Source organism: Primulina tabacum, chromosome 11 (genome assembly GCF_025594145.1).
Source record: "Primulina tabacum isolate GXHZ01 chromosome 11, ASM2559414v2, whole genome shotgun sequence".
Classification (NCBI taxonomy): domain Eukaryota; kingdom Viridiplantae; phylum Streptophyta; class Magnoliopsida; order Lamiales; family Gesneriaceae; genus Primulina; species Primulina tabacum.
In genome coordinates, this window is record NC_134560.1 from 6,449,047 (window position 1) to 6,475,674 (window position 26,628).

Below are 26,628 nucleotides of genomic sequence, written 5' to 3' on the forward strand. Positions count from 1 at the left end.
TGAAAATATATCCCGATATCTTCCTGATTTTGTTCTTTATCATAAAGGATTTGTCAATGTATTTTGGGTTTATGAGACTTTATCTGTATTAATTGTACTATTTATTAGGGCTTGGCTTGACTAACAATGTCATGAGCTCCGACGTTAGGACATCTCGTTCTTGCGAGACCTTTTCTCGATATTACATCCGTTCGGGCACCGCATAGGATTTTTGCCCCTTGATCTGGCCTAATTGTCCCAAACATGGGCCCATCCACCAGATTTTGCAAATGGTCTAGGATATTCCCTGGTTTGGGTCTTTCTTGGGTCGGCTATATGTGGGATATCAATAGTACATCTCTTTTTGGTCTAAAAAAAGAACGAAATTTAGACCAAATATGTGGATCAAGGTGTGGCCGACCCGAGCACACGATGCTAATTTCAGAGTTCTGTTTCTTCAAAACTTACGTTAGTTTAGGCTAGATCTGAACATTGGAAATGAACGATCAAGATTCCGACCGTCGGTTTTTTTCCTTATCGTGTGGTTGTGATCATCCAAACTCCCATAAAAATATATGGTCCTTTCCTGTCATTTTAGCTTTCTTTTTCTTTACCGTTATCATGCCAAATTTTGTAGAAAAAATAGTCCCAACCACAAGGTAGTTAGTTAGGTAGCTGTATTTGTAGATGTTGCCTACTATTACGAGCATTCCGCGGGTTCCAAGCAGCATTCCCCTCGTGCTCGTAGGCTTCTTAAGATTAGGCCTAATGAAGCTCAGTTGACGCCAGCCAAGATTCCATGGTATGAGGTAGTTGGTTCTTACTTAGATCCTAAGACGGGAGATGACACTAGGAAGAGCTCAGCTATGTAAAAAAAATGTACATAAACAACTTGTATAGTTATAACTATATAAATACAAGATCTTTCTTATATATATTTTTCGTTGCATATGATGCATTGAATTTGAAAACTTGACTATTGACTCATGAAATAGTGTGCCGGGCACCAAGCTGCCCAACACGGACCACATTGCCTGGATTTCCCAGGAGCGCCCATCGCGCTTGGGCGACCATCCATCACAGGCCATGCTGCTTGGAAATTTCTTGGCAACTCATTTGCGAGCTTTGAGTGGTAGTTCAAACTTCGAACTCTGGTACTATCGTTTTGAGTTCTTCTTAACTTGTTTAATTTCCATTTATTAAGCCTACAAATTCAATGGTTCCTACCAAAACCCGGACTGGACCCAACGCGACCCGTGGCAAGGTCTACCTGGACCTTTCCCTCATTTGAGATCTTTTCCGGAGCTTAACATAGGGTTTTTGGCTCTTGCTCTGGCCTAATTGTACCAAACATGGGCCCATCACTTTTTCCAAATGGGCTCTGCTCTAATCCTGTATGCCATAGGTGAGAGGCCCCCATCTCGTTTCCATCGGACTTGTTCCTAGATTGCCCGTCACTCAAATAACCTTGTACGACATTAATTAAGAATTTTTTTTTACTACATGTCAACTTCAAAAATTTGAACTACTTTTTTGTTACTGAGTACAAATAATTTGTGTATGCTAGTAATTTATTTGCTCAACCATTTAAATTATTATAGTTAAACCATGTTTCTTTCTTGGGGTTTTTTTTTAGTTTATCCCCGAAATTTGATCTTTTTTAGCATGTTCATGTATATAGTGAACGACCAAGATAGTTTTTTTTTTATATATATAAGTATTTCAATAATGTTAGAATTTGGACATTATTTTATTTTACATATGAAACTTCAATCTCACTATAATACTATTTTATTGAATTAGCTATTAAAAATACATTGATAGTGAGTTAGTAGGATACCGGAAAAATGTGAGATTTTAGATATATAAATACTGATCATAATTGATGTATTCACCACCAATACACCTATTTAAGACAAAGTTATCAGTTACAATTTAATAAAATCTGTTTCAATATGAATCCATAGATAATCATAATCCTAAAATTTGTTTGGCAAAAACTTAAGTGAGACGGTCTCGCGGGTCGTATTTTGTGTGACGGATATCTTATTTTGGTCATCCATCAAAAAATATTACTTTTTATATTAAGAGTTTTACTTTTTGTTATGAATATCAGTAGAGTTGACCCGTCTCACAGATAAAGATTCGTGAAACCGACTCACAAGAAACCTACTCAATTTATTTTACGTAAACCTTAAATCTTGTGTTAACCTTCGCTAAAAGGCGATTAAAACTATATATAAAATATTCTTTATGAGTTGTTAAGTATGGGTACAAATTAGACCTTAACGAGTATCAGTAGCACACCGATGCAAACTTTAATGTGCCGCGTACGATGTAAACTGGGAGATTAACATTAAATTACCAGAGACAAAATATTGACATTATAATTGCGAATAAAAACATAGTATCATTACGGACACCCAACTCCAAACTTGGGCTAGCACGATGCACCAACCAACCTTTTGATTGTTCAAAAACTTTGTTTACCGACACCTCAAAGTAAAAAAATTATCGAGTACAATCATCGACATTATCATTGATTGAACTTAAAATTCTTCTTTATTAATATAAAGAACAAAAATATATTTGAAATTCATCGACCGAAGTACAACTTAAATTTATTTGTTGTTTCATATATATATTAAGAAAAGCTCGTCGACAAAAACTATACGAGTGGAGGTTAAATTGGTGATTCAAATTTATAACCGAGCAATCAAAGAGGCCTACACAACAGAAAAGATGTGAAGGAAGCAAGTTTACGCTCCAAAATTTGGAGATGACAATCTCCTCCCCGAATTGCCCTTGGCAGGATTCAAGAAATACAAAATCCGTCTCCGACCCCAACATTTCCTTTCATCCAATCCCACGCTATTTCCTATACAAATCAGTAAAATGGAGACCGATGTGGAGTACCCTTCCTCCGGCTCGGTAACACTTCGGATACTTCTAAAACCGGTTCACAAGCCAGACTGTAATCAGACCGTAATCCAGCAAGATTACTTCTTTTCTTCCTCACAACCTCCGTGGTAGCCGTGCAGGTGAAAAAACCAGGGTAACCCAGAGAACTAGTCGGGTCACCGCAGTCGGAACCGGACTCTGAACTTCCCGGACCGGTGGCTTCTAGCACTGAATCGGGTGTCCTTTGGTCGTCATCTAAACCCAGTTCAGGCATTGCAAGAAACTCGCACTTGCGTAGATAGTTTGAAACATTGCAGCCACTTCTCACAACGTGTTGAAACTGTGCAAAACAAGAACATAAATTTCAATAAATACAGCTAAAATTATTAATTTTAGAGGTGGTTCCAGAATCATTTCAAACCCAAAAAAAATATTCGAAATACTACCACAAATAAATATATTTTTCGAGAATAAAACATTTCCATCGCTTTTCTTATTTTCTATAAAATTTACGCTAACATTGATTTTTCACAATTTCCAAAACAATACAATTATTTACTCATATCAATCATTACTCTGATAAACCTAATTTATCATCTCTCATAGCCTACATATCAATTCAAGAAATAAATAAATAACCAAATCACATCCTTCGAAAATGGATACATCAAATTTATGAATCAACCAATCTTCACATTCATTATACACTTGATCAAGTAAAACCTGTATTTTTAAAAATGATTATGAAAAAACCAACACGGGATATATACAAAACAGGTCGGAACTCGGAATCAAAATTCAAGATTTTATATAATTAAATATAAATTTAGAAATGGTAAAAATCTAGATCAATCAAGAAAGTTAAAAGGAGGACCGGACCTTGCAAGAAAGAGAGCAAAAGAGAAATGAGTTTTGCAGGTTCCTGTCGCAACTGATGCACAAGTTGCCGCCGCCTCTGCCTGCCCTCGACTGTGCTCTCTCTTTCAAAAACACTACCTTTGAATTATTCGTGGTATAAGACTGTAAAACATTGAATTTATTTATACTAGAAACTTGCATTTAAACACACGAAATCAGATGAAAATTAAAATGGAGAATTAATAAAAATAGAAAAAATATTAAAATTTACTTGAATTTGAGCACAGTCCATTAACTTATCAGCATCCCCCAGCCTTATAACATCATGATACACATATCTCCGTATCTGAAATCAAACCAAACAAAAAACAAATTAATATAGTAAACACCCAAAAATCAAATCAAATCAAATCAAATCATAGATTAAATTATGGTATTATATTACGTTTTTGAATGAATTAACTTTCACTAATTTAGATTAGATACAGACCTGCAAGAGTCGGTGAGAAGGATGATGAATGAAGCAGTGAGGGCAGATTCCTTCACAGCAATCCAAACAAAAAACATTCTTTTCGTTCTTCTTCGCATCCTCATGAATCAAACACGTAATAAAGAATTTCTCACGCAAAAGGGCCAAAAGCCACCGTGGAATCTCCGAAGTATCCAACTGCAAACAACAAAACCAAAGTTCCATAAAAGAATCCAGAAAATTACACCCGTGAAATGAATCGATCAGTGACCACAAAAAGAAAAAAGAAGAGGAAAAAAGTGGAAAGTAGAGGAGCCCACCATGACTAAAAATTCAATGGTTTGAAATATGGGCAAATCTATCTATACAATAATTATAGATGTAGGGAACCCATGATCAGAATATCAGGAGGAAAACATAAAACAGCACTCTAATATACAATGGCTGCGCATGTACATTCATAAAGGCTAGTTTCTCTTGGATATATATGTATCAATAGATTGAGCGGGGAGAGAGAGAGAGAGAGAGAGTGTGTGTGTGTGATGGTGGATGGGATATGTAGTGCGGCGCCTGCAAAAACTGAGACTGGTGGTGTTTACTGTTACCAATGAAGGAACAGGAATTGGAGTGGAGGAGTTGGCCTCATTAATTTAAAGTTTTTGTTTTTTGTTAAAAAAAAAATTTCTTCGGTAATTTTCCTTGCTACTGAGCATACCATACTACCCATTATTTGTAGCAAACCAATATTTTCTGCTCTGTCTCGTACACGCCCGGTGATAACCCAATAATATAGGATTTCTCCTCTGATTTTATATGTAGGGATGACATTAGCCATATAATGACGGAACGAGTCTATTCAATCCGAAAAACCGTCTCACATCTGCTTGTAGAGACTTCTCCTAATGTAATCCACCTCGAGCAAGACGAGTTTAATTTAAACTCGGTACATTGTTATCTTTTATGCCTGACGTGGGAAGAAAATTATCATCGATCAATACGAGTAATTATATTGAATGAATTAAATTGATATTTTCCCATAAATTCATATGTAAATGGGAGCATCCAGGCGTTTGTTATTTGTTAGGTTCTACAATATGATCTTCTCTCGTATTAATTGTACTTTACAATTATTATAAAAATAATAACGAGTTCGAAAGAATGATTCGTTTAATAACAGTTTTTTTGAAAAGTATGCACTAAAAAAATTAAATGGAGGAGTACAAATTATAATAATTGATGGCTACATGCAATGAAACATTATAGTTGAAAAGTTTTTTCTAAAGCAATAATTGATTTTTTTTTTTCCTTTATATAAAATTATAGATACAATTTCAATTTTAATTTATTTTATTTTTAGAAAAGTGTGATAGATATAGTAAAAGTTTTAATTAATAAACAAGTGGCAAAAGTAAGGCGTGAGAAAAATATAAAAAATTATGATATATCGCACTTATCGTACAACAAAATAATATATATATCAAAATTTTCAGTATCGGTATGACATTAAAAAAAGTTCATATATCTAAAAGATTATAATATAATGTCAATTTCGATATTGATATGATGTTTTAAAAAATTCATATTTCAATATAATATTCAAAAAATTTCGATGTGAATGACACTGAATTTTTTTAAAATTTTGGTATAAAAGTTATTATAGTTGATATCGTACCAAAAATTTCATTTATCATATCGAAGTTTGAGTATGATATAAATATTGATATCGTAATTTTTCGGTATAATACACGGTGTTATTAAAATTTGATACATTGTATCGAACTAGGTTCAATTAAAACCTTTGAATATACTGGTTAAATGTAGGAGTCGTTGGATGAATTGCAGGCAAAGCCAGTAAATATCACTTTCTCTATATGTCGAGCTGCTAAATGACAGGACAAAAGAAAGCGACTTTTCTGCCTTCTCGGCTAAAATCTTTAGTAGTAATAATAATAATAACGGTGAAATTGAGCTAAACATCAAATATTTTTCTCCAGCTCAATTTTTTGGTTAGTTTTTTTTTTTTTTTTTTGTTGAAAGTCCTCGCCATCGGGTTCGATCTATGCTCTATATATGCATATATTCAACAAAAAGATAGGCATTGCTTATCCTTTCTTTGGTAGACATGGTGACCATTATATTGGACCAGCAGTTCACTAACCAATATAGATGACACGTACCACACAAGAATCAACTTCAAACAAATAATAACTGGATTATCGTTCTCAAATTGTGTGTCCGAGTTGATGAAATATTTGATCAATGATAAAAAATTTGATTTCTTTAACCAACACTTTTTTGGACGAATCAGTCGCTGAAGACTTGTTCAGTATAGTTTAATTGATAAACGTGGTTTGTATTTTATATTATGTTAGTATGGAATTTACCCTAGGTAGTTTGCACCGAATAATAAATTCCCACCTGATTAAAAAAAATAACAGGAAGATCTTATCAACATTTAATAATGGCTCGCTGTGAACGCTAGCATAGAATTTTCCATGATGCTGCGTCGTTGCATGCAATTTTCTTACATTAATTGTGTAATTGTGTGTTGTAACAGTGCTGGTCTAGTTTTATCCTCAACTATATTTTTGTTATTTTGTAATATTTTCTAGTAATTATAACATACGTAAGTATATAAAAATAAGTTAGATGACACGTGTATTTAGCAGAATGAAAAAATTTGTATCAAATATTAATTTAAGGATGTCATCTACATATGGTAGTTTACTAAGAACACACACATATATATATATATATTATATGTAACGTCACATAAGTGTCTATGCTAGATATTTAATAATCAATTTTATATATAAATCAAAATTTTGATTAAAGGCTGTCAATTAAATATGGTAATACACGAAGAAAACGTAATAATATATATATATTATATAAAATAACATATGTATATATAAATATATTATATTAAAGTGGAGTGACATATCAATTTTATATATAATCGAAACGGTGATTTCGTTGCTTCGTAAGATACTAAGATTGTAAAGGTATGATTTATCTTTATATTTTATATTATATTAAATATTTCTTTTGCGAAAAAAATCTTGATTTGATTTTGATGTGGAAATTAGATTGATGCTTTTGCAGCACAGTAATGATCCAAAATACTGTTCCGTGGAACATAAAGTTTTGAAATAGTTGTGGAAAATCTTGAGTATGATTTGGATGTGCATGGGTAGTCGCAAGGATTTTATACAAGAAATTTAATTAAAATAAATGTGGTCCGTTGACGAAAATTATCGACATCTGGCCAAGATACATAATTATATTAATTTTTATTGGTGAGATAAATTAATAATATTCATATTTATAATAAAAAATATTATTATAATTTTTCGTCAATGAGTTAAATAGAATATTTGTTTCAAAAAATTGATCTGTCAAACCGTCTTATAAATTTTTTGTGATAAGTAAAAGTTTTGAATCTTTGCATTTATCGTTTGAAATAATAAATATACAAACAGAATAATAAGTTTAAAATGTCACTGTTATAATTATGTGATAATAATTAAAAAATTATGGATTCAGCTTAGCAAAGGATTAGAATTGTCTCTATTTAGGATAGCATATTAATACTAGTAAATGTAGAAAAATAACAAAATTATGTATAATTTCATTAAACCGAAGAAGAGAGATCAATATTTTGAACGAAAGAAGTGTTAAATGTAGTTGTTCAATGAGTCAATTTGTGACTTGAATTTTAATGATTCTGATGTAAAAACAATATTTATTTTAATAATATTTTACGATTTTATACAATTATAAGATTTACTTTATCTGTGTAAGTTACGTACATAAAGACCTTAAATGTACTAAATGTACCATGAGATCCGTATCGCAACATAAAATCATGAAACTGATTAAAAAGTGTACCATATATTCTACACATGTTTAAGCCGCCTAAAATAAAGATATAGGTCACTTGAGATTATGATATGTGATATAAACGTCATGTTTTATTGGTAAGGACATGAGATGTCTATCCCAACAAATGAGTGATGATTTGACGATTTACCCAACAAATTTCCCCCGTAATTTTTAAGTGGTTATCATTTATCGATTGAAATAGTCAGTTATGTTTGTACATCATTAGTCATTTGACCCGGTACAACGTAGAGAGTATACATATTAGCATGCACTTTGATCCGTTTACAGACTCTATTGAGAGTCATCATGTGGCGATATTGAGTGTAGTTTTGAAATAGGTAGAAGCAAAGCATCGTAGTTGGGGATTCACTGTTTGCTTACAGTTGAAGATATTCTATGTAATCTGATGAATCAAATGAAAACAAGGAATCGTGATGAGAGTATGGTTATAAATCGTAGTAGGAGAAAGACTCATCATCGTGAATCAAACTCTATAAATATTTCATTGAGATTCATATGAAATAAGGCTATTTTGCACAAAAAATTTGTTCATCACTCTCTTTCCTCACACAAAATTTCGGCCATTGTGAAATTTTCGAAGAAAAATTTAACGGCCACTTCCAGGCCATCTTCGTTGCAGAATCTCTAAAATTCCCGCGACTCAGTTTCAACACAAAGTTTCTTTTGATCTCTAGTGCGATCTAAACAAGAAACTCATTCTTTGATATTGGACCTGATTAGACAATAAAAATGAGGAAGATATGTTCAAGAGATTTATAAAAAGTGCTACGTTTAAAAATCGGAATAGTCAGAACCAATGTTAAATATGGAAATGTAAACAATTTTATGAATGTTTAACTTATACGACGCTCAAAAAAAAGTTTCGTAAATCGAAACTTAAAATTTTAAACTTCCATTGTACTTTGAATGCGAAAAAATTGTAATCTAACATGAAGAAGTTTTGAAAATGCACATTTTTACACTCAACTCCTTGACAAAAATCCATCGTCATTGAGAACAAAAAAATGAAAATAATTTCTGGTAATCTGAATCCTCAACGTTGATTATAATGCAAGCCCAATATGATATGCCGTATATATATACTTATGATCATTGATCATTTGTGCGTCGATATGTTTCCTAACGAAATTGCTGTAAGGACTGGAAAAATATTAGGAATAGGCTAAAAGATGGTATACAAGATTGTCTTGCCTATATTATACATGTTATATTACTAATATATGGTGAAATCTAGTCTTGTATAAAAATAACCACTAGCGGATCGTAAAAAAAAATTAAAATAAAAGTCGTATATTTTTAAAATTAAATATAAATTAATTATAATTCCATACTATATTAATTTTTTTTTCATATTTAATCAAAATTCTCGATACTTCTGAAATGAACAAAAAATGAATGATAAAATTGTTGACAAATATATAGATAATAAATCATAGCTAGGGTGAGGATTTCTATATAATAACGCTCATTTGCACAATTTGCGTGCATGTGTATTATTTTTTGTTCATTACAGATGTTTGTTATAATAATTTTTAGAGATAAATAAATAAATGAATTAATTTCTAAATAGTTGAGAACTTATAGTATTAATTTTTATATTTTAAATAAAATTCTATTATTGAATTTTATTTTTCCGTGCATGCATATTATTATTTGAATATATTAGTTTATTTTCTGAGAATTCGAACAAGCTATATTTTTAAATAATCTTTACAGTAGTTTAATTAAAAATATATTACAATATCTTAAAAATTGTATTCATATTCACCAACAAATTGGTAAGTGCTGTCATAATTTCATTTCTTAGACATTATTAAAAAAAATGGGCCACTTAAATCAAAGGTTGCAAATAGTACAGACACCTAATAATGTATTAAGGCCCAGTAGTCCGCATGCTGATGACATAAAATATATCCAAAATATTTAAAAAAAAAAACAACATTATTATGATTTTATTCTCCACGCCACAAAGATAACGAATCTCCATTATTATTATTATTGTTATTATTATTATTATTATTATTATACATGAATATGTATTTTTATAAAATCATTTTAACAATGTTTTGCAAGTCCTTGAGATGAAATCTTACATGATCCTAAGATGAAGTCGGTCAGGTCTAATAACTCGAAGTCCACGTGCTTAGGCCCAACAACCTAATCTCAATCGGAGATCGCCGAACCTAGGACGGGAGGCGAACTCCATAAGATGAGGTCGGACGTCCCACGTGGCTCAATGCTTGAAGGAAAGGATCGACATTTAGTGGTCGAAGGCTGACCTCTTTTTTTTCGAGGTCCGACGTGCGTTTACAGCCAACAGAAGATCTCAATAGAAGTGGTTTGTGTCAATTTGGAGAAAATGATCAATTTACTCTTTGATTCTCTTGTGGAAACTGGTATCCCCCAAATTAGGAGTTACTATGAACCCTAGAACAGGTAGTAGTTGCTTAAGAACTATCTTTTTAGTCCACAATCAACGATTTCCTAGATTGGTAATTCTTGGAAAGGACTTACCCAAGACCCTTGAACTCATGAGTCTTTATAACTCCCGATAGGGAGACCTCTCAGTAGATGACAAATTGAGTATTCTATTTGATGTTAAGTTAACATCTTTTTTAATATAAACAATAATCACAAAATTAGTTCATCTTAATTAAGACTTTTGACTGCATTAATTTAATCAATATAACAAGTGGTAGAAAGATAAACTCTATTAGAAGCAGTATTTCAAAATTGGACCGGATCGGACCGATCAATTAGACTAAGAATCAGTCGTGGGTCCAGTCCGGAGCAAATTTGATAACCGTTTCAATGGTCAAACTTGACAGAACTGGTAAAAACAGGTTGTGAACTGGTAAATCGATTAAAATCAGATATGTTGAACTACTCGATCAGTTGAACTATTTTTTAAGATGAATCAGTTCGATCAAGTTATGAAAACATTCATAAGAAGGTCCGATCATGTGCTAAGATATATAAACTTTACCAATTATATAGTTAAGTGAGGAAAAGTTCAATACTGCTGTTTCTTTAGTAAGAAGTCAATTCTATATGTTTCAAGTCCGATTCAGATTAGATTTTATCACATGCAGTTAGATATAGAGCATCTAAATGAGGTAAGAATCTTGTGATGGAAAATGACCACATTTTAGGGCTTAATTTCTTTTGGTCGGAGTATCACACATTTTATATTTAGGTCAAACCACAGTTGGAATATGCTCGATTGATCCCCATTAAATTGATTAAATAATCAGTATAAATTTTAAAGAGAATAGGCTGAAATAAGTAGCAGATCTACACTCTACAATTAGTTAAACATCCAAGAGATTAAATCAACAATTCAAAATTCACAAAAAAAATCCTATCAAATCGACATTGTCTCACATGTTAATTTTGTGAGATATGTTTTTTACCCGACCTATGAAAAATATTATTTTTAAAATCAAAATTGTTGTTGTTCACTCTAGATATAGACTTGATCGATCCATCTCATTAATATAGATTCGTGAAATCATCTCATGAATAATAACAAAACTTCAATACTCCAGTGGTGGACATCGGGCCCAATTTTTTTATTTTTTTATTTTAATCCCATCATTTGGCCAATGAAATTTTGAAGCCTAACACCTGGCGTATGATTATATCCAATGGCTTGTCAATACAATTTTAAGAATTAAATTTTATATTATGTTTTTAATAAAAAATATTTTAATAAAGTATATTAAATTTGGATTTAATTGAGAATATTGATATTTTAACAAGTTTCTATATTTTAAAAATACCAAATTTAATATTTTTAAGAAGAAATTTATTTTAAGCACTTTAATATTTATTAAAAGATGTTTGATTAAGTATATAAATATCATTAATTAGAGATAAAATGTATTTAGAAGTTATAAAATAATTATTATGAAAATAAATTTCAAAATATATTTTTGGAGCTGATATCAGTTAAAAAGTGTGAGCAAAATTTTGATTAACGATCATTTGAATTCACATTGTTTAATGCAACTCGACAATATTTCATCTTTTATATTCATTACAAAATCCAGAATTTTGCCAATTTTAATTTTTTTCCTTCAATGTTTGTAGATCATTCAATAGTTTCTAAATTTTGTGTACGTTTTGCAGTCGATAATGAATTCATGCTTATTTTTCGGATATATAATTTATAATATATCAGATTTCGTTTTGATTGTGGGTTCTGTAAACGTTGTACTTATTCGTTTTTTCCGGTGTTTCTCATCGATTATCCGATGTCATTTTTTTCGTTTTATTTCTTTATATTGTCGACTATATTGAACTAGGATCAGAGCTCCCTGCTCAAAAGACAGTTGCTGATAAATGATTACTTGTTAATTTTGAGTAAAAAAAGTTTATGATCAATAATTATTTGTTAATTATTGTAATACGACGAACACAATACATTTTTGTATTATTGTCAATTTGTCACATAATGGGAAAACATTTCATTTGCTAATAATAATGGCATATATTTGTCCCGCTAACGATCCTCGATCCCATTGTTTTTGTTTTTTTTTTTTGCATTATTTTGTTTAATAGATTAAATTTGAGATAAAATTGTATAGATATATAATATCATGATTATTAAAATAGTTGAGAAGAGCACTAGAATATAGAATAATATTGAATAATAATTAATAAAAATGTGTAGTTTGATTCAATAAATTTTGGATAAGATAGTAAATTACAATTTTATCATTACTTTAATAATCAATTAATATAAATGAAATAAATATATAAATGGCAATATTTTAATATTATTTATATAATTTGATTGATGTGAGAAAAATAATTACGAATATGATGATTGATGTTGCATAAATAATCAATACATAAATTTTTTTAGCTAGTTTTTCTAAATGAACAAGTATGTCTTACATGCAACGAGATTCACAAATCTACATTAAGATGAGTCGTCTCGATCTACATTTTAGTTAAAATAATATTATTAAAATAAAAAATTAATATTTTCTGTCAAGTTAGTATATTTTATCACAATATACTTTTGACATCTAAATTAATATTTTCTTTCAATTCAACATATATTAAAAGTTAATATTTTTCACTGAAATAATCATATAGTACACAATTCTTGTTTCATAACATAACTAAGAGAAAATGATATTTTTGTAGTGAGAAAATAATATTTCGAATATAAAAATTAACATTTAGCGAAATCCATCTTATAAAATTGATTCAAAGAATTTTTTGTGTAAGCGACTTATTAAAGTTCTCCATAGGTTTTAGTCAACGAATTTTATTTAATTTTGCCATATTTCTGGTTTCGTTATTTTTCGTACCCTAATTTATTAGGTTAATTATTATTATTTTCTAAATACCGCAGCTTGAAAAGGACAGACAAAAAGAGCAGGCTAACTCTATCCCACGGTTCCTTCCATATTGTGTTTATTTCAGTTTTCACATTTCAAAAACGCATGCCTTGCTTCCAAGCCATCCAAACTACAACCCCATAACCAAGCTCACAATTCACCCACCAATTCCGAGAAATGGCGGAAATCGAAGGAGGCCCATCACCTAATCCGCCGCTTCAATTTTCCCACATGTTCCAGAAATTCGCCCTCGCTTTCAAGTCCAAAACTTACGAACTATTCGCCGAAGAGGAGTCGTCCGCCGCCGCAGACGCCGATCTTTTTACTCTCCTTGATTCTGCTGAGGAATCTATCCCCGATCTAAAAGTAGTCGTTATCAAACCCGACCCGAGTTCAGGCCCAAATTCTTCACCGTCCCTTTTGCTCCGAAGTTTGATTCCTTCCCTATTCGCCACTCTCTCTTCCTTTGAAGCCTCGTATTTGCAGTTTCAAACTGCCCACGTTCCAGAGATTGAAGAGAAGGCTCTCGAGGTTGCTGATAGATCACTTGTTGCCATCCTCCAGAAATTGTCGGAGATGAGGGGTTTTTACGCGAGGAAGATTCGTGGGTTGAGTTGCGATTTCGAGTTTCCAGCAGGGTCGTTTTTGGAATTTCAGGTACAGGAGAATCAGAGCAAGCTCAGGGCATTGGAGATTATGGTGAACTCTTTGCAATCCCAAATCGATGTCAAGGATGATGAAGTAAAGGTTTTGAAGAAAAAATTGGAAAAATTAAGGGTACTCAATGATGATTTATCTCGAAAATTAGGGCTTAAAGAGGGGAAAATGAGCTCAGGGATTGAGGTTTTGTTGACCGTACGAGTTTTTGAAGCAATGCTGAGTGATTCGTTGAAGCTGGTTCGTTTCTTTTCTAAGCAGTTGATTGATTTGATGAAGAGAGTTGGGTGGGATTTGGAGATGGCGGCCAATTCGGTTTACTCGGGTTTGGATTATTCGAAAACAGAGCATTTCCGGTATGTGTTTCTGTCCTATATTTGTTTGGGAATGTTTCAAAATTTCGATAAGAGTGATTTTGGATTATGTGATATTGAACCTATGCGTAATGAGAATGGCATCAAATACAGTGGTAGTGGTGTAAGTAATAGTGAAAATAGTTTTTATTTGAAGCAGCTAATCGAGCATGTTTCAAGTAATCCGAGGGAAATCTTGGTTAAGGATCCAAAATGTGAGTTTTCACAGTTTTGTGAGATGAAGTATGAGGAACTTATTCATCCAAAAATGGAGTGCTCTATTTTTAGTAAATTGGATGGGAAAGAGAAGGTGTTGGATTCATGGAAATCATTGAGCATATTTTATGAGTCCTTTGTTAGGATGGCAAGCTCGATATGGCTACTTCAGAAGTTGGCATATTCTTTCAGTCCCACGGTTGAAATATTTCAGGTTGAGAGAGGGGCCGAGTTTTCAATAGTTTACATGGAAGATATTTTGGGCAAATCTAGTTTTCCTGGGAAAACCATGCCTCTTGTCGGGTTTACTGTTGTTCCCGGATTCAAAGTTGGTAAGACAGTCATTCAGTCGCAGGTTTATTTGATGAGCCAAAAGTGCAATGGCTTGTGAAATCTCATGTTCTAGATGAAGATTGATAGTTGATCGGAAAGATAAAGAAAACGATGCATATATGAAAAGTGGTATCCTCGGTCTTGCGCTATTCGAAGTTGAAGGAAGAACCGGTGCGGTGCGCCTTCTAAATTTGATCTCTAATTACACCGTCAATTATTAGGCATAGGTTTGTGGTGTTTGCTGAATTTCGAAAATAGATTTGTTTCTTTATCCATTTCTCTAGGATTTCTCGACTCTTGTATAAAGCGGAGTGTCAAGAAATGTTATATGAAGTTGTTCGCACTTCCACTTTCAAGGAGAACTGATTCTGTAGACTGATTCTTCGAACAATTTGAAATAGTTGTTTTTGTAAATAGAGTACAAATCTAAGCATTTCCCGTGTTGGGTGACTGTTCTACAGTATATATTTTAAAATTACAGTGTCGCATGTTTGTCGCCCATGAAAAAATTCTCTTCTCAAACAAGAATATCTTACTGCACTACTATATCAGAATTTCAATTTGGGGTGCGCCAAATCATTTTCTTGGGCCTGCTGCAACCTACTTCTACTAAAAAATATGCCTCACTTTTCAAGGCCGACGTATGTATTTTTGTTCCGAGGACCGCATTAATTTCTCTCGGAAGCAAAATTCCATCGATTATTTGTAAAATCTTTTTCCTATAGTTGAGGAAAATAATTAACAGGGACACGGAATCTTCTTCTACACTGGTACCGTTTGATTCATAGTATAGGATATATAGTATTAAGATAAGTAATATTTTGTAATAATAAAATAAATAGAAAATGATAGTTAATATAGTGTTTGATTTGATTGATTTAATTGATTAAATTTGAGATAATATGATATTATCATTTTGTCTTTGTTAAAAATATTAATAATATTATTTATTAAGGGTAATATCGTACTTTTATATTATTGATTTGATTGATGTGAGATACATAATTAATAATTTGATTGATTGAGATAAATAATATTTGTACAAAACAAGTGATATAATAGGACTACTTATATTAGTACTTACCAGTACTTGAACCAAACGATACCTTGATGTTTCAAATCGGATTATATTTTGTTGAAACAAGTCTCGTTGAAAATTTTTATTAAAAAGTAAATACACTAAACACCATTCATGAAAAAAATATAATAAATCACATGCAAAATATTCGATTTATCTATTTTTTAAAAAAGAAATCGACCATAAATTGTATCCCAGATACTTTAATGATTAAAACAATATGATATTTTTTAACTAAAAAAATAGATGAGTCAAATGGAGGAAACATAAAATCGGTCATATATTCTAGTAGCTCTCAACCTAAGATTCATTTTGGTACCCATTTCGCAAGGAAAAAATCACGTCTCAGCGAGAACACGCCCGCCTTCCCTTTGCGCGCGGCGCTCCTTCGGATGTCGTTGTTGGTTCACCTCGTCATAAACAGCAAAATAAGGCCCTGGGAAGCTTGAATCGCGCTTGAGCACATATTTTCTAGCCAAGCTTGAATCCCGAGAGATCCTGTCGGTTGTCACGCTTTCCGATATTTGAGCGTCGTCGTTCTTCTTCAAGGCATAAAAAATGTTCTTTTGTTTAATTTTCTTCAGTTTCTGGAATGACCCAACTATTTTCTTCAAGGTATAAAAATTGTGTGAAATCTGTATCACACATTAGGCAATAAATTATATCTTCAGTTTATATAATCAGCTATTCATGGTATGTTTCTAGCTATTAGGGCATCACTAACCGTTCTCCACAGTGGAGGATGAAATCTTCTCCAACCGTGCTCTATTTGATTCCTCTATTTTTTAGAGTATGCAACAGTGATCCTCTATTTATGGAGGATGACTGTTCATATAGAGGATTGAAAAAGAGTAAAAAATTATTAAAAAATAAATATTTTAAAAATTACAATATAGTACTTTTGAAAAAAAATTTAGAAAAATATAACTTTCATGGATCGACTGGACTTGAAGTCACACACCCACACTTAAGTCGACCAAAGTAGATTTGGTCGTGCTTTGGTCGACCAACCAAAGCACCATACTTTGGTTGTGCTTTGGTCGACCAAAGCAACCATGCTTTGACCAAAGCATTGGTGGCACTTCAAAGCATGGTGGACCAAAGTGCTTTGGTCGAACGTACTAGAATCTTGCTTTGGTCGACCATACTTGTTTTGGTCGACCATGATGCTCCAAAACATGGTCGACCAAAGCAAGATACTAGGTCAAAAGTTGTTTTAATTTTTTAATGAATTAATTATAATTTACTATTTATAATAGTTATCCAATGGAACTAATGAACAATTTAATGACAAAGAAATACATAACACAATTTATTATAAACACCTATTATTGACTTAATTTAAATTGATAAACATATGATATTTTTAGACATATGGGTTGAAAATGAAATAAATAGAGTATTTGATAATATTTAGATGATATGGGTTGTAGAAGGTTTTGAAAATAGAGATCTATGATCATAGATCTCTATTTTGAAGGATAAATGATGAAAAATAGAGGATATGGATTGAAGATGACTTTATAATTATGAAAATAATGTTATATCTGTTGTTTTTTGGATTAAATTTGGGTTTTAGATTTAATCATTCATATAATGTTTGAGTTTATATTAAAATAATATTATTTGTAATAGAAAATATCTATGTTATATAATCTTATAATAGTATAAGATAATATCATATAGTGTCAATATTGGTCGATGGATAACATACAAAATTTCAAAACCAGTCATCATATTATAAATTTTAAGCATTTATGTTAAGAATTTAGACAAAAACTTGTGTGAGACGGTCTCACGGGTCGTATTTTGTGAGACAAATCTCTTATTTGAGTAATCCATGAAAAAGTAATACTTTTTTTACTAAAAGTATTACTTTTTATTGTGAATATTGGTAGGATTGACCCGTATCTCATATAAAGATTCGTGAGACCGTCTAACAAGATACTTACCCTAAGATTTATTCTCTCTTCTATGTTTGTTGAAAAAGTTATTTCTATCAACTTTGCGTATGGTTTGGAGTCAAATTAAGTTGCTCTTTTTTTTAAAGATCAGAGTTTGAAGCCTGTTTTAAGAGTAAAATGATCCGGTTTCCTCTTATCATATATGTTGTTCTTCATCATCTTCCCTTCATTTGAATATTGTGAATGGAAGAAATTGATTCAACAGATTTGTGTGATACATACGGAAATTTCTTAAATCTTTGTGTTGCATCATAGCTCACTTAAAAGGAATCATTGATTAAAATGATTCAAATGGTTTTCAGGCGAAAAGGTAGCGAAATTGAAAATGGGTACGTGGGCTGAAAATTTTCTCAATGATAGGGAGGGAATTCTTCCATTGGATGATATAGTAACTCCAAACTTAAGAGAGGCATCGACTTTACTTGGTGGCATATCACTGAAAACAGTCGCTGACATACAGTTTGCTGCAAAATCTATTCATGATATTGGTCCTAGGTACGCTTTTCAAAAGCTATCAGGGAGGCGCCGAGACGTCCCAAAAGAGAGTATCCCATGTACTGTCTGGAAATTTTAGGCAGCAATGGCAGCGCGGGGGAGCCCAAACCCCTGTGCTCCAGCTTATGTCCAGGAATTTCCCGATAAAAAGAGAGCATTGGTCAATAATGTTTTTGTGGCGTGCGTTGCGTGCTATAAATTTTTTCCCCCATCGTTCATTGCGTGTTAGGTGCGTTGTCAATTACCTATGACATTCAACAGTTTTTATTTGTGCAATGTGCATTGCACATTGCGGATAGCTGATTTACATGCGGATTAGAGATAACTTTGACAAATCCAGATAGGATATTATTGGATAATTATGATCATATCGCAACTATCAGATTTGCATAAAATCGAGAATGCACGTCCTGCAGATATTGTCTCAATTAAGATGTAGGGTTAATTTTGAGATGTATAAACATACCTGTTGGCAGACAGACGGTTTCTTCACAGGTTGATCAGGCATAATTCCAAAGTGAATGTGAGGGAAATGTGCCCACTAAAAACAAGAAAAACTACTAATCAAAATCATCATAATTATAATGAGTATGCGTAGCCGTACTCAAACATGTTTCAAATTTCACTGATAAGACACATCAAAACTCTTGAATTTTTCAGAAAATTTTGGCTAATCATGATATTTTCGTGTTCTTTTTTCTTGGATCGATCTTACGTTTTTTGCGGCAGCACTAAAGGCTTCCCTGTGACTAATATCAGGGTTTCCAGCTTTGATACGTTGGATCTCATCCCTGCAAAATTATGTGATAAAAGTGATATTGATTGAGTTCCTTTGTTAAATTCTAGCAGTATATAATATTTATATAGTACATATAATAATCTTAGGAGTCAGAATTAGCTTCAAAAGAATTTATACGCTTACTAAAGAGAAGCTGTTAAAAGAAGTAATATATTAATAATAAAGCTGCAAGAACTTCCATGTATATAAACATGGGTTAGCTAGACAGAGATAGGGCCACACACAGGGGATCTATATCTATACACTCGTGACACAAATATACATGATTCCCATAGGACCCAAAAAAGAAAAAGAAAAAGAAAAAAGAAGAATGCGTGTATAAATTATTTAATTTTACAACCACTTACTTGATGAACCGATTGTAAGCAGATGGCACTCTCTGTCTTTTTTCTGGAGCTGAAAATAAACATAAATAACAAACAAACAATAAAACAAAAAGTGACACATTAATTAATAAATAGCTTTGGTGACTTTATTTATATTTCTGCATTCAATGTCTTGTCTGTCATATATGTGCCCTCTCCTTTTCTCCTCATCACTGCTTCATATATATCTAATGATTTTGCTTTTCAGTATTTTTTTTCTTCTGAGATTTTGCTGTTACGTTTCACACACTTTCTTGGTTTCCGGGGGACATAAATTAATAAATTTCTTGCTTTGATTTTATTTTAAAAAGAAACTGGTAATAATGGCTAAAAATATGTTCATCTTAATTATGGTGAAAAACATTAGGAAAACAAAGTTAGGGTTTGAAATGAATTTGAAAATACAAGATCTAAACATTTTGCATAGAAAACTCTAAACTTTGACGAATTTGAGGGTATGGTGTTAAGATTTTTCACTCATTTATGATACTTAATTAGTCTAAAATGACGTGACGCAAACCATAAAATTTGCAAATAATGTTAGACCACAGAAATTATGGAAGTAAAAGATATTTATAGAAATATTTATTGAAGGAGAAGGAGAAGGAAAATCATTTGATTTACCGATGGTGTAAATAAAGTATAATCACTGGTTTAAGAGTAAACTCTCAAAAAGCATTTTCTTGTTCTTTTATTCATTTTTAAATAACACATTATAGTGAAGTTTTAGGATCTTATTTAGTTAAGAAAATACTGAACAGCATAAAGTTTAGAGCTGACGGTGATTCAAAACATTCTACACACACAAAGAATAAGGGTGAAAGCAAGAACCTTTTTTTAAAAAAATCATGGAGGATTTTCAAATATTTGTTTAGTACTTATGATAAATGTAATTAAAGAAGGAATAATAATTTTATAGTAGATAAAAATAATACAATACAAAATAAAACTGTGAAGGATCTTACGTCGATTAGCAACTGGTGGCTTAGGAAGCTCATCGATTCCTCGAACGGGTACCATAAAGGATTCATTTGGATTTGGCTGATTGTTCAACATATTCGATGGCGAGTTACGAATCTCCTCCTGCATATAAAAAAAGTAGAGTTATCAGTCAGGACTTTCTGAAAAAATGTCAACAAATATAACCAGGAACTGCAATTGGATCGAGATTAATAAGATATGTTTTATCCTGTAATTTCAAGAACTCAAAACTGGTCAAAACATAAGAAATATGGCTTTCTATATTATATAAACAGATTTTTCCATAAAATTAAGCTCAAAATCAATATTTTTTTTTACCAAATACACAAATGCACCGCATGAAATCCAGATTTTTATGTTGCTGTCTATATCATACAAGATGGATTTTGGATGAGGAAAGGAATGAATTAAGTAGATAATTTTTTTAAGCTTTAAAAAACATTAATTGAAGAGAAACCCTAATCGATCATCTGGCTTTGTATGTATGTATACCAGAAGATTCTGTGGAGAGAAAAATGAATGGCCAAGATGAAGCTGATTGGCCGCAGGGAGACGCAATCCGCGCATGTTCACGGACAAAAGATTGGTGCAATGGCCACATCTAACAGTCACAGTCTTGAACAAACTTGTGCAAGGAACACTCACCTAAATAATTCAAGAATTGTATATAATCAATACCTTCAAGGATAAAATGAGAAAAAAGATGAAGGGTTTTCAGTCAAAATTTATGTTCCAAAAGTTCTTACAAAAAGGAAGCCATCTTCAAGAAAAGTGAGGTAAAGATTGAAAGGACTGCCATACAAATCAGACATATGTACTTGAAGCTTTTCACCAAAACGAAGCATCTTTTTTAGAGTAGTTACGCAAAGATTAAAGGATTTTTTTCTTCGAACCATAAATATTGAATCTTTTCATAAAAAGTAAGAATTTTTCTGCAAAAATGAGGAGAAGGTTAAAGGGTTTTCAATTGAACTATGAATGCTCAAAACCTTTTACAAAAAGGAAGCAATTTTTCAAGATTATCTAGCAAAACACGAAAGGGTTTTCACTCAAAACAATATACACTAAAGCTCTCAAAAAATTTATCAAGCAAAATTTGCAAGAATATCAAGGAAAAGAGAGAATGATTTCACTCAAACAACAAGAACAAAAACATCCTTCCCAATCCCAAAAAAAGAATTATTTTTACCAGAAAACTTAAGAAAATAAAGATCGAAAGGGTTCATTCCCTTAGCAAGAAGACTTGAAATCAATACAAAGAGGAAGAAATGAACTGGGAAAAGATTAAACAAAACAAAAACAAAAAACATATATATCTATATATGTATATGAAAAAAGAATGTGATGAACTCTATTCTCATTAGTGTATAGTCTTGTTCCATGAACAAGTGATGATAATACCGCGAGGACAGTATCACAATAGTTGCAATGGACGTAACAGAGCTGCTCCGAAGGAGAGAGGTGGTGGTGGTCCGGTGCAAAAGCAGATGAAGAGGACATTTTCTAATTATTTTTTGGGGTTTTTTAAAATTTTCTGAGGATGTTTTTTTTTTGGATTGACGATTCTCTCAGATTGATTTGATTGATTGATAGGTTGACTGATCGAGGTATGTATATATGGGGGTTTGTGATTGACAGATTAACCACCTTGGATCTGATCTTCTGAATGTTTTTCTTTCTCATTTTTTTTTATTTAAAACTTTTGTTGGGGATGAGTTATAGTAGACAAGAAGCTGAGAGAATCAAGAACGAGGTGTGTTTGAAAACAGGGGGTGCCCACTAATATAGTAGATGATTTGAAACAACTACAAATCTGTGTTTTTTTAAAATATCCATTCCTCATATTTTACATATAAAATTATTTATTTTAAAGTAAAGTATATAATCTCATTATACACATTGGTATTCACATAATATAGAGAATGTAACAAGGATTTAAGAAGAGAGACATGAGTGATTCAACAATTAATTTTGACGTCAAGAATGAGAAGAGCCAAATTTGAAGTTTAAAATATATATCTGAAAAAATTTAAGTTTTCCATTTACAAGGGGTGGTCAAATTTGTTGTTTGCCTTATTCAAAGATCAAGAATTCAATGTCTCAAAATTAATTTACTGGATGCTGAAGTTCATTTATTCTTGATGCATGAGTAGAAATGGCACAAATTCATCCCTCTTGTAACGTTCTAATCACGATGTGTTTTTGTGTGTGTGTAATCTTTTATTTTTAATTAGGACTATAACTTTAGCTTATAAAGTATAAATTTTAACATACTTATTATTCTTACATTTATCATCTGTCTTTTTTCCATAAATTTTATATTAACTGATTATATCAACTGTATTATAATAATTATGCTCCAGATTTCAGTTACATAAACTACGTACCAATGAGTATCGATATTTGAACAAACAATTTTTATTTTAATATAGATTCCACACTAAAATAAAAGGAAATTACGTTCTTCAACTCAATAAAAATAAATTAACACTACATTCGTATATATTATACATGAAGCATTCCCTACAGTATTCTAGATCCATACGTACAACTTGTGGATGTATACATACATATATGGGGCCGTAGAATGGCGAGATGTATGGTTGGCATTCCCGATGGACAGAGGCGGCAGAGGTGGGGGAGAGGCACTCCGATAGGGACGTGTGCATGCCCCTCACACATTCACCTGTTCTTTTCACACTTATTTCTTCTTCTAACACACACACACACACACAAAATTTAAATATAACTTTTATAATATATAGATATTTAAATTACTCATTTCCCGATTTTATAACTCACATGTATACGCGATGTATATATGTATTTTAACCATAAGTGTAGGGTTTAATAAAGCCTTAAATGGCGGGCACCTATTCTCTGCACTTACTATTATTACCCCTTTGATTTTGAAGTTTAGTCCGCTAGCTCATTCATCAGAAAAAACCCCCAAACACATCAGATTCGATTCCATCTTTTTTCGTGCGATCGAAAGTTTAAGCCATTTAATCGGTAGTATGGATGTATGGATAATAATATCTACATAAGTTTTAATATATATTCTTTAATAATCAACTACAAGAGTAATTTTTTGAATTAATAAATTGATTGTTTTGTTTGCTGATTTTGTCCAAGAACAACTACAATTTTCAAGATTTAATAAGGGTTAACGTTAAATATTTAAGAAATGAATGTTGATCTGCATGCTGCTTATGTTAATGGTGCGTCCATATCTATGTTCCAAAAGGAACTTCTTACACTCACATCAAGGAAGAGAGAATCGTTAAGACATTCTCGTTCATTTGATCATTATATATATACTTAAATAGCATTTTGGATTATGTGCTATATGATACTCACGGAAAATTTAGGGTCCGGTTCCAGCAAGTGTCACTAGTCCAGACGCAGGTTTTGCAATTACCCTGAGCCTGAAATCACAAATAAGACCGTTAGGAGGGGGCCAGGAGGGTGTCCTGGCGTAGCCCCTCCGACGCTCAAGTCAGTGACTGATGATATATGGGGGGAGCAGCTAAGGGTGCTGCTGAAAACAATATCGTGAATTTTTTAAATTAACACTCAAACCTGGTATTTATAGGAGAATACATGGGCCCTTGATGGGCCTGTCTTCCATTTGGGCTTTAGAGATGGGCCAGGAGTTTGGGCCGGATCTTGATGGGTTCATCCCTGGGGTATCACCAGTCTCCCCCTCCCGAGTCGAACTGAATCGTAGGTTCAAAGTCCGATTAATTGTGTTGTTCTCGGTTTACAACATGTGAGTTGTGTGTTCTTCTTCTGCCTCTTCGTCAGATCGCTTCATTCCAATCAACACCTCGCTCTAGCCAGCCCATGCATCGCCGCCCATCACCAAGCCCGAACCTCGCCCTTCTCTTCCCCTTGCATAGCTCCATCCTCGCCTGTCGCCCTGTCATTCGCGCGCGCGCCTCCACGCTGCTCGTGCATCCCCGCCCTCTCCAGTTTGCCTCTCACCACAGCCACACGCCCTCACCCACCCCGCGCGCTCTGCCCCTCAGCCGCACACCATCTCGCCCACATCTATCTACGTGCCCTGTGCTCTCGCTTCGCCTCGCCACTCCCACGCACAGCCTCGCCCCCACTGCTTCTCGCCCCTCGCCCTCGCCCATCAAGGCCCTCGCCGCCCACGCCCCTGCCTTCTCCCTCGCCCGGCCTCTCCCTCGCCTCGCCCATCTCCCTCGCCCCTCCCCTACCTCGCGCGCCTCGCCTGCACAGTGCACGCCAGCCCGAAGCCTCGCCCCTCGCCCTCGCTCAACCTCGCCCCAAACTCCCCAACGCGTAGCCTCGCCCCAGCGCGCAACCCTCGCACAGCCTCGCCTCAAATGCCCCAGTGCACAGCCTCGCCCCTCGCCCTCGTGCAGCCTCGCCCCCACTGCCCCTCGCCCCTCGCCCTCACCCATCAAGGCCCACGTGCTCGCCCAGCCACCACCGCCACACTCGCCCCTCATAAGCCCCGCCCAAGCAGGAAAATTTTTATTTAATTCTCCTTCTTCACTCTACTCCTCTGCTAGGCGCGCGAAGCCTTAGCAGGAAAATTTAATATTTCTCCGGCCAAACTCTGCTCCTCTGCTAGACGACGCTTTAGCAGGAAAATAAAGATTTCACCTCATCACCCTCTAACTCATCTGCTAAGCGACGCCTTAGCAGGAAAATAAAAATTTCACCTCGTCACTCTCTAGCTCCTCTACTAGGTGATGCCTTAGTAGGAAAATAAAAATTCAACATCCTCACTCTCTAACTCCTCTGCTAGGTGACAACTTAGCAAGAAAATAAAAATTCAACCTCCTCACCCTCTAACTCCTCTGCTAGGTGACACCTTAGCAGGAAAATTAAAAATTCAACACCCTCACCCTCTAACTCGTCTGCTAGATGATACCTTAGCAGAAAAATAAAAATTCAACATCCCCACCCCCTAACTCCTCTGCTAGGTGACACCTTAGTAGGAAAATAAAAATTCAACACCCTCACCCTCTAACTCCTCTGCTAGGTGATACCTTAGCAGGAAAATAAAAATTCAACATCCCCACCCCCTAACTCCCTCTGCTTGGTGAGACCTTAGCAGGAAAGTAAAAATTCAACCTCCTCACCCTCTAATTCCTCTGCTAGGTGACACCATAGCAGGAAAATAAAAATTCAACATCCTCACCCTTTAACTACTCTGCTAGGTGACACCTTAGCAGGAGAATGAAATTCAACGCCCACACCCTCTAACTTCTCTGCTAGGTGATACCTTAGCAGGAAAATAAAAACTCAACGCCTCCATCCTCTAACTCCTATGCTAGGTGATATTTTAGCAGGAAAATGAAAATTCAACGCCCCCACCCTCTAACTCCTCTGCTAGGTGATACCTTAGCAGGAAAATAAAAATTCAACATCTCCATCCCCTAACTTCTCTGCTAGGTGAGACCTTAGCAGGAAAATAAAAATTCAACCTCCTCACCCCCTAACTCCTCTGCTAGGAGACACCTTAGCAGGAAAATAAAAATTCAACCTCCTCACCCTTTAACTACTCTGCTAGGTGACACCTTAGCAGGAGAATGAAAATTCAACGCCCACACCCTCTAACTCCTCTGCTAGGTGATACCTTAGCAGGAGAATGAAAATTCAACCTCCTCACCCTCTAACTCCTCTGCTAGGTGACACCTTAGCAGGAGAATGAAAAATCAACGTCCACACCCTCTAACTCCTCTGCTAGATGATACCTTAGCAGGAAAATAAAAATTCAACGCCTCCACCGTCTAACTTCTCTGCTAGGTGATACCTTAGCAGGAAAATAAAAATTCAACATCCCCACCCTCTAACTCCTCTGCTAGGTGATACCTTAGCAGGAAAATAAAAATATTTCTTCTACACGCTGCTCCTCTACTAGGCGATGCCTTAGTAGGAA

The 26,628-nt window shown here is 33.7% G+C and overlaps 3 protein-coding genes across 7 annotated transcripts; 1 reads left to right on the forward strand and 2 right to left on the reverse strand.

Moving 5' to 3' along the window:
* Window positions 1-2,588: 2,588 nt before the first annotated feature.
* LOC142519463 (protein RGF1 INDUCIBLE TRANSCRIPTION FACTOR 1-like) lies at window positions 2,589-4,904 on the reverse strand. 2 transcript variants are annotated; one of them, XM_075622494.1, is made up of 5 exons: window positions 4,528-4,904; window positions 4,229-4,405; window positions 4,010-4,084; window positions 3,760-3,900; window positions 2,589-3,220 (listed from the first exon to the last, which is right to left on the reverse strand). In XM_075622494.1, exons 1-5 carry the CDS (start codon window positions 4,528-4,530, stop codon window positions 2,867-2,869), a joined length of 750 nt encoding a protein of 249 aa, XP_075478609.1. In that variant the 5' UTR covers window positions 4,531-4,904; the 3' UTR covers window positions 2,589-2,866. The 2 variants fall into 2 exon arrangements, with proteins under 2 accessions (XP_075478609.1, XP_075478608.1); XM_075622493.1 differs by having other exon boundaries at window positions 4,229-4,904.
* An 8,619-nt stretch (window positions 4,905-13,523) lies between these two features.
* LOC142517864 (protein GRAVITROPIC IN THE LIGHT 1) lies at window positions 13,524-15,516 on the forward strand. The gene has a single exon (XM_075620354.1). The coding sequence runs from the start codon at window positions 13,645-13,647 to the stop codon at window positions 15,082-15,084; it is 1,440 nt and encodes a 479-aa protein (XP_075476469.1). The 5' UTR covers window positions 13,524-13,644; the 3' UTR covers window positions 15,085-15,516.
* An 844-nt stretch (window positions 15,517-16,360) lies between these two features.
* Window positions 16,361-22,461, reverse strand: LOC142517865 (axial regulator YABBY 1-like). 4 transcript variants are annotated; one of them, XM_075620358.1, is made up of 7 exons: window positions 21,898-22,103; window positions 21,201-21,353; window positions 20,693-20,810; window positions 19,710-19,758; window positions 19,279-19,354; window positions 19,030-19,104; window positions 16,361-16,739 (listed from the first exon to the last, which is right to left on the reverse strand). In XM_075620358.1, exons 2-7 carry the CDS (start codon window positions 21,273-21,275, stop codon window positions 16,443-16,445), a joined length of 690 nt encoding a protein of 229 aa, XP_075476473.1. In that variant the 5' UTR covers window positions 21,276-21,353; window positions 21,898-22,103; the 3' UTR covers window positions 16,361-16,442. The 4 variants fall into 4 exon arrangements, with proteins under 4 accessions (XP_075476473.1, XP_075476470.1, XP_075476472.1 ...); XM_075620355.1 differs by lacking the exon at window positions 21,898-22,103 and adding an exon at window positions 21,455-21,883; XM_075620357.1 differs by lacking the exon at window positions 21,898-22,103 and adding an exon at window positions 21,455-21,882 and having other exon boundaries at window positions 16,367-16,646.
* Between the last annotated feature and the right edge of the window lie 4,167 nt (window positions 22,462-26,628).

Bases quoted from the DNA above. Each gene is read 5' to 3' on its own strand.
- LOC142517865 (XM_075620355.1), bottom strand. From the start codon at position 21,604: ATGGTTCGAAGAAAAAAATCCTTTAATCTTTGCGTAACTACTCTAAAA. The intron at 20,811-21,200 runs GTATACATACAT...TTTTATATGCAG, and splicing joins TCTCTCCACAGAATCTTCTG to GAGGAGATTCGTAACTCGCC. The intron at 19,105-19,278 runs GTAAGATCGATC...TCTTGTTTTTAG, and splicing joins TTAGTGCTGCCGCAAAAAAC to TGGGCACATTTCCCTCACAT.
- LOC142519463 (XM_075622493.1), bottom strand. From the start codon at position 4,432: ATGGAACTTTGGTTTTGTTGTTTGCAGTTGGATACTTCGGAGATTCCA. The intron at 4,085-4,228 runs GTCTGTATCTAA...GTTTGATTTCAG, and splicing joins CTTCTCACCGACTCTTGCAG to ATACGGAGATATGTGTATCA. The intron at 3,901-4,009 runs GTAAATTTTAAT...AATGTTTTACAG, and splicing joins TGGACTGTGCTCAAATTCAA to TCTTATACCACGAATAATTC.
- LOC142517864 (XM_075620354.1), top strand. From the start codon at position 13,645: ATGGCGGAAATCGAAGGAGGCCCATCACCTAATCCGCCGCTTCAATTT.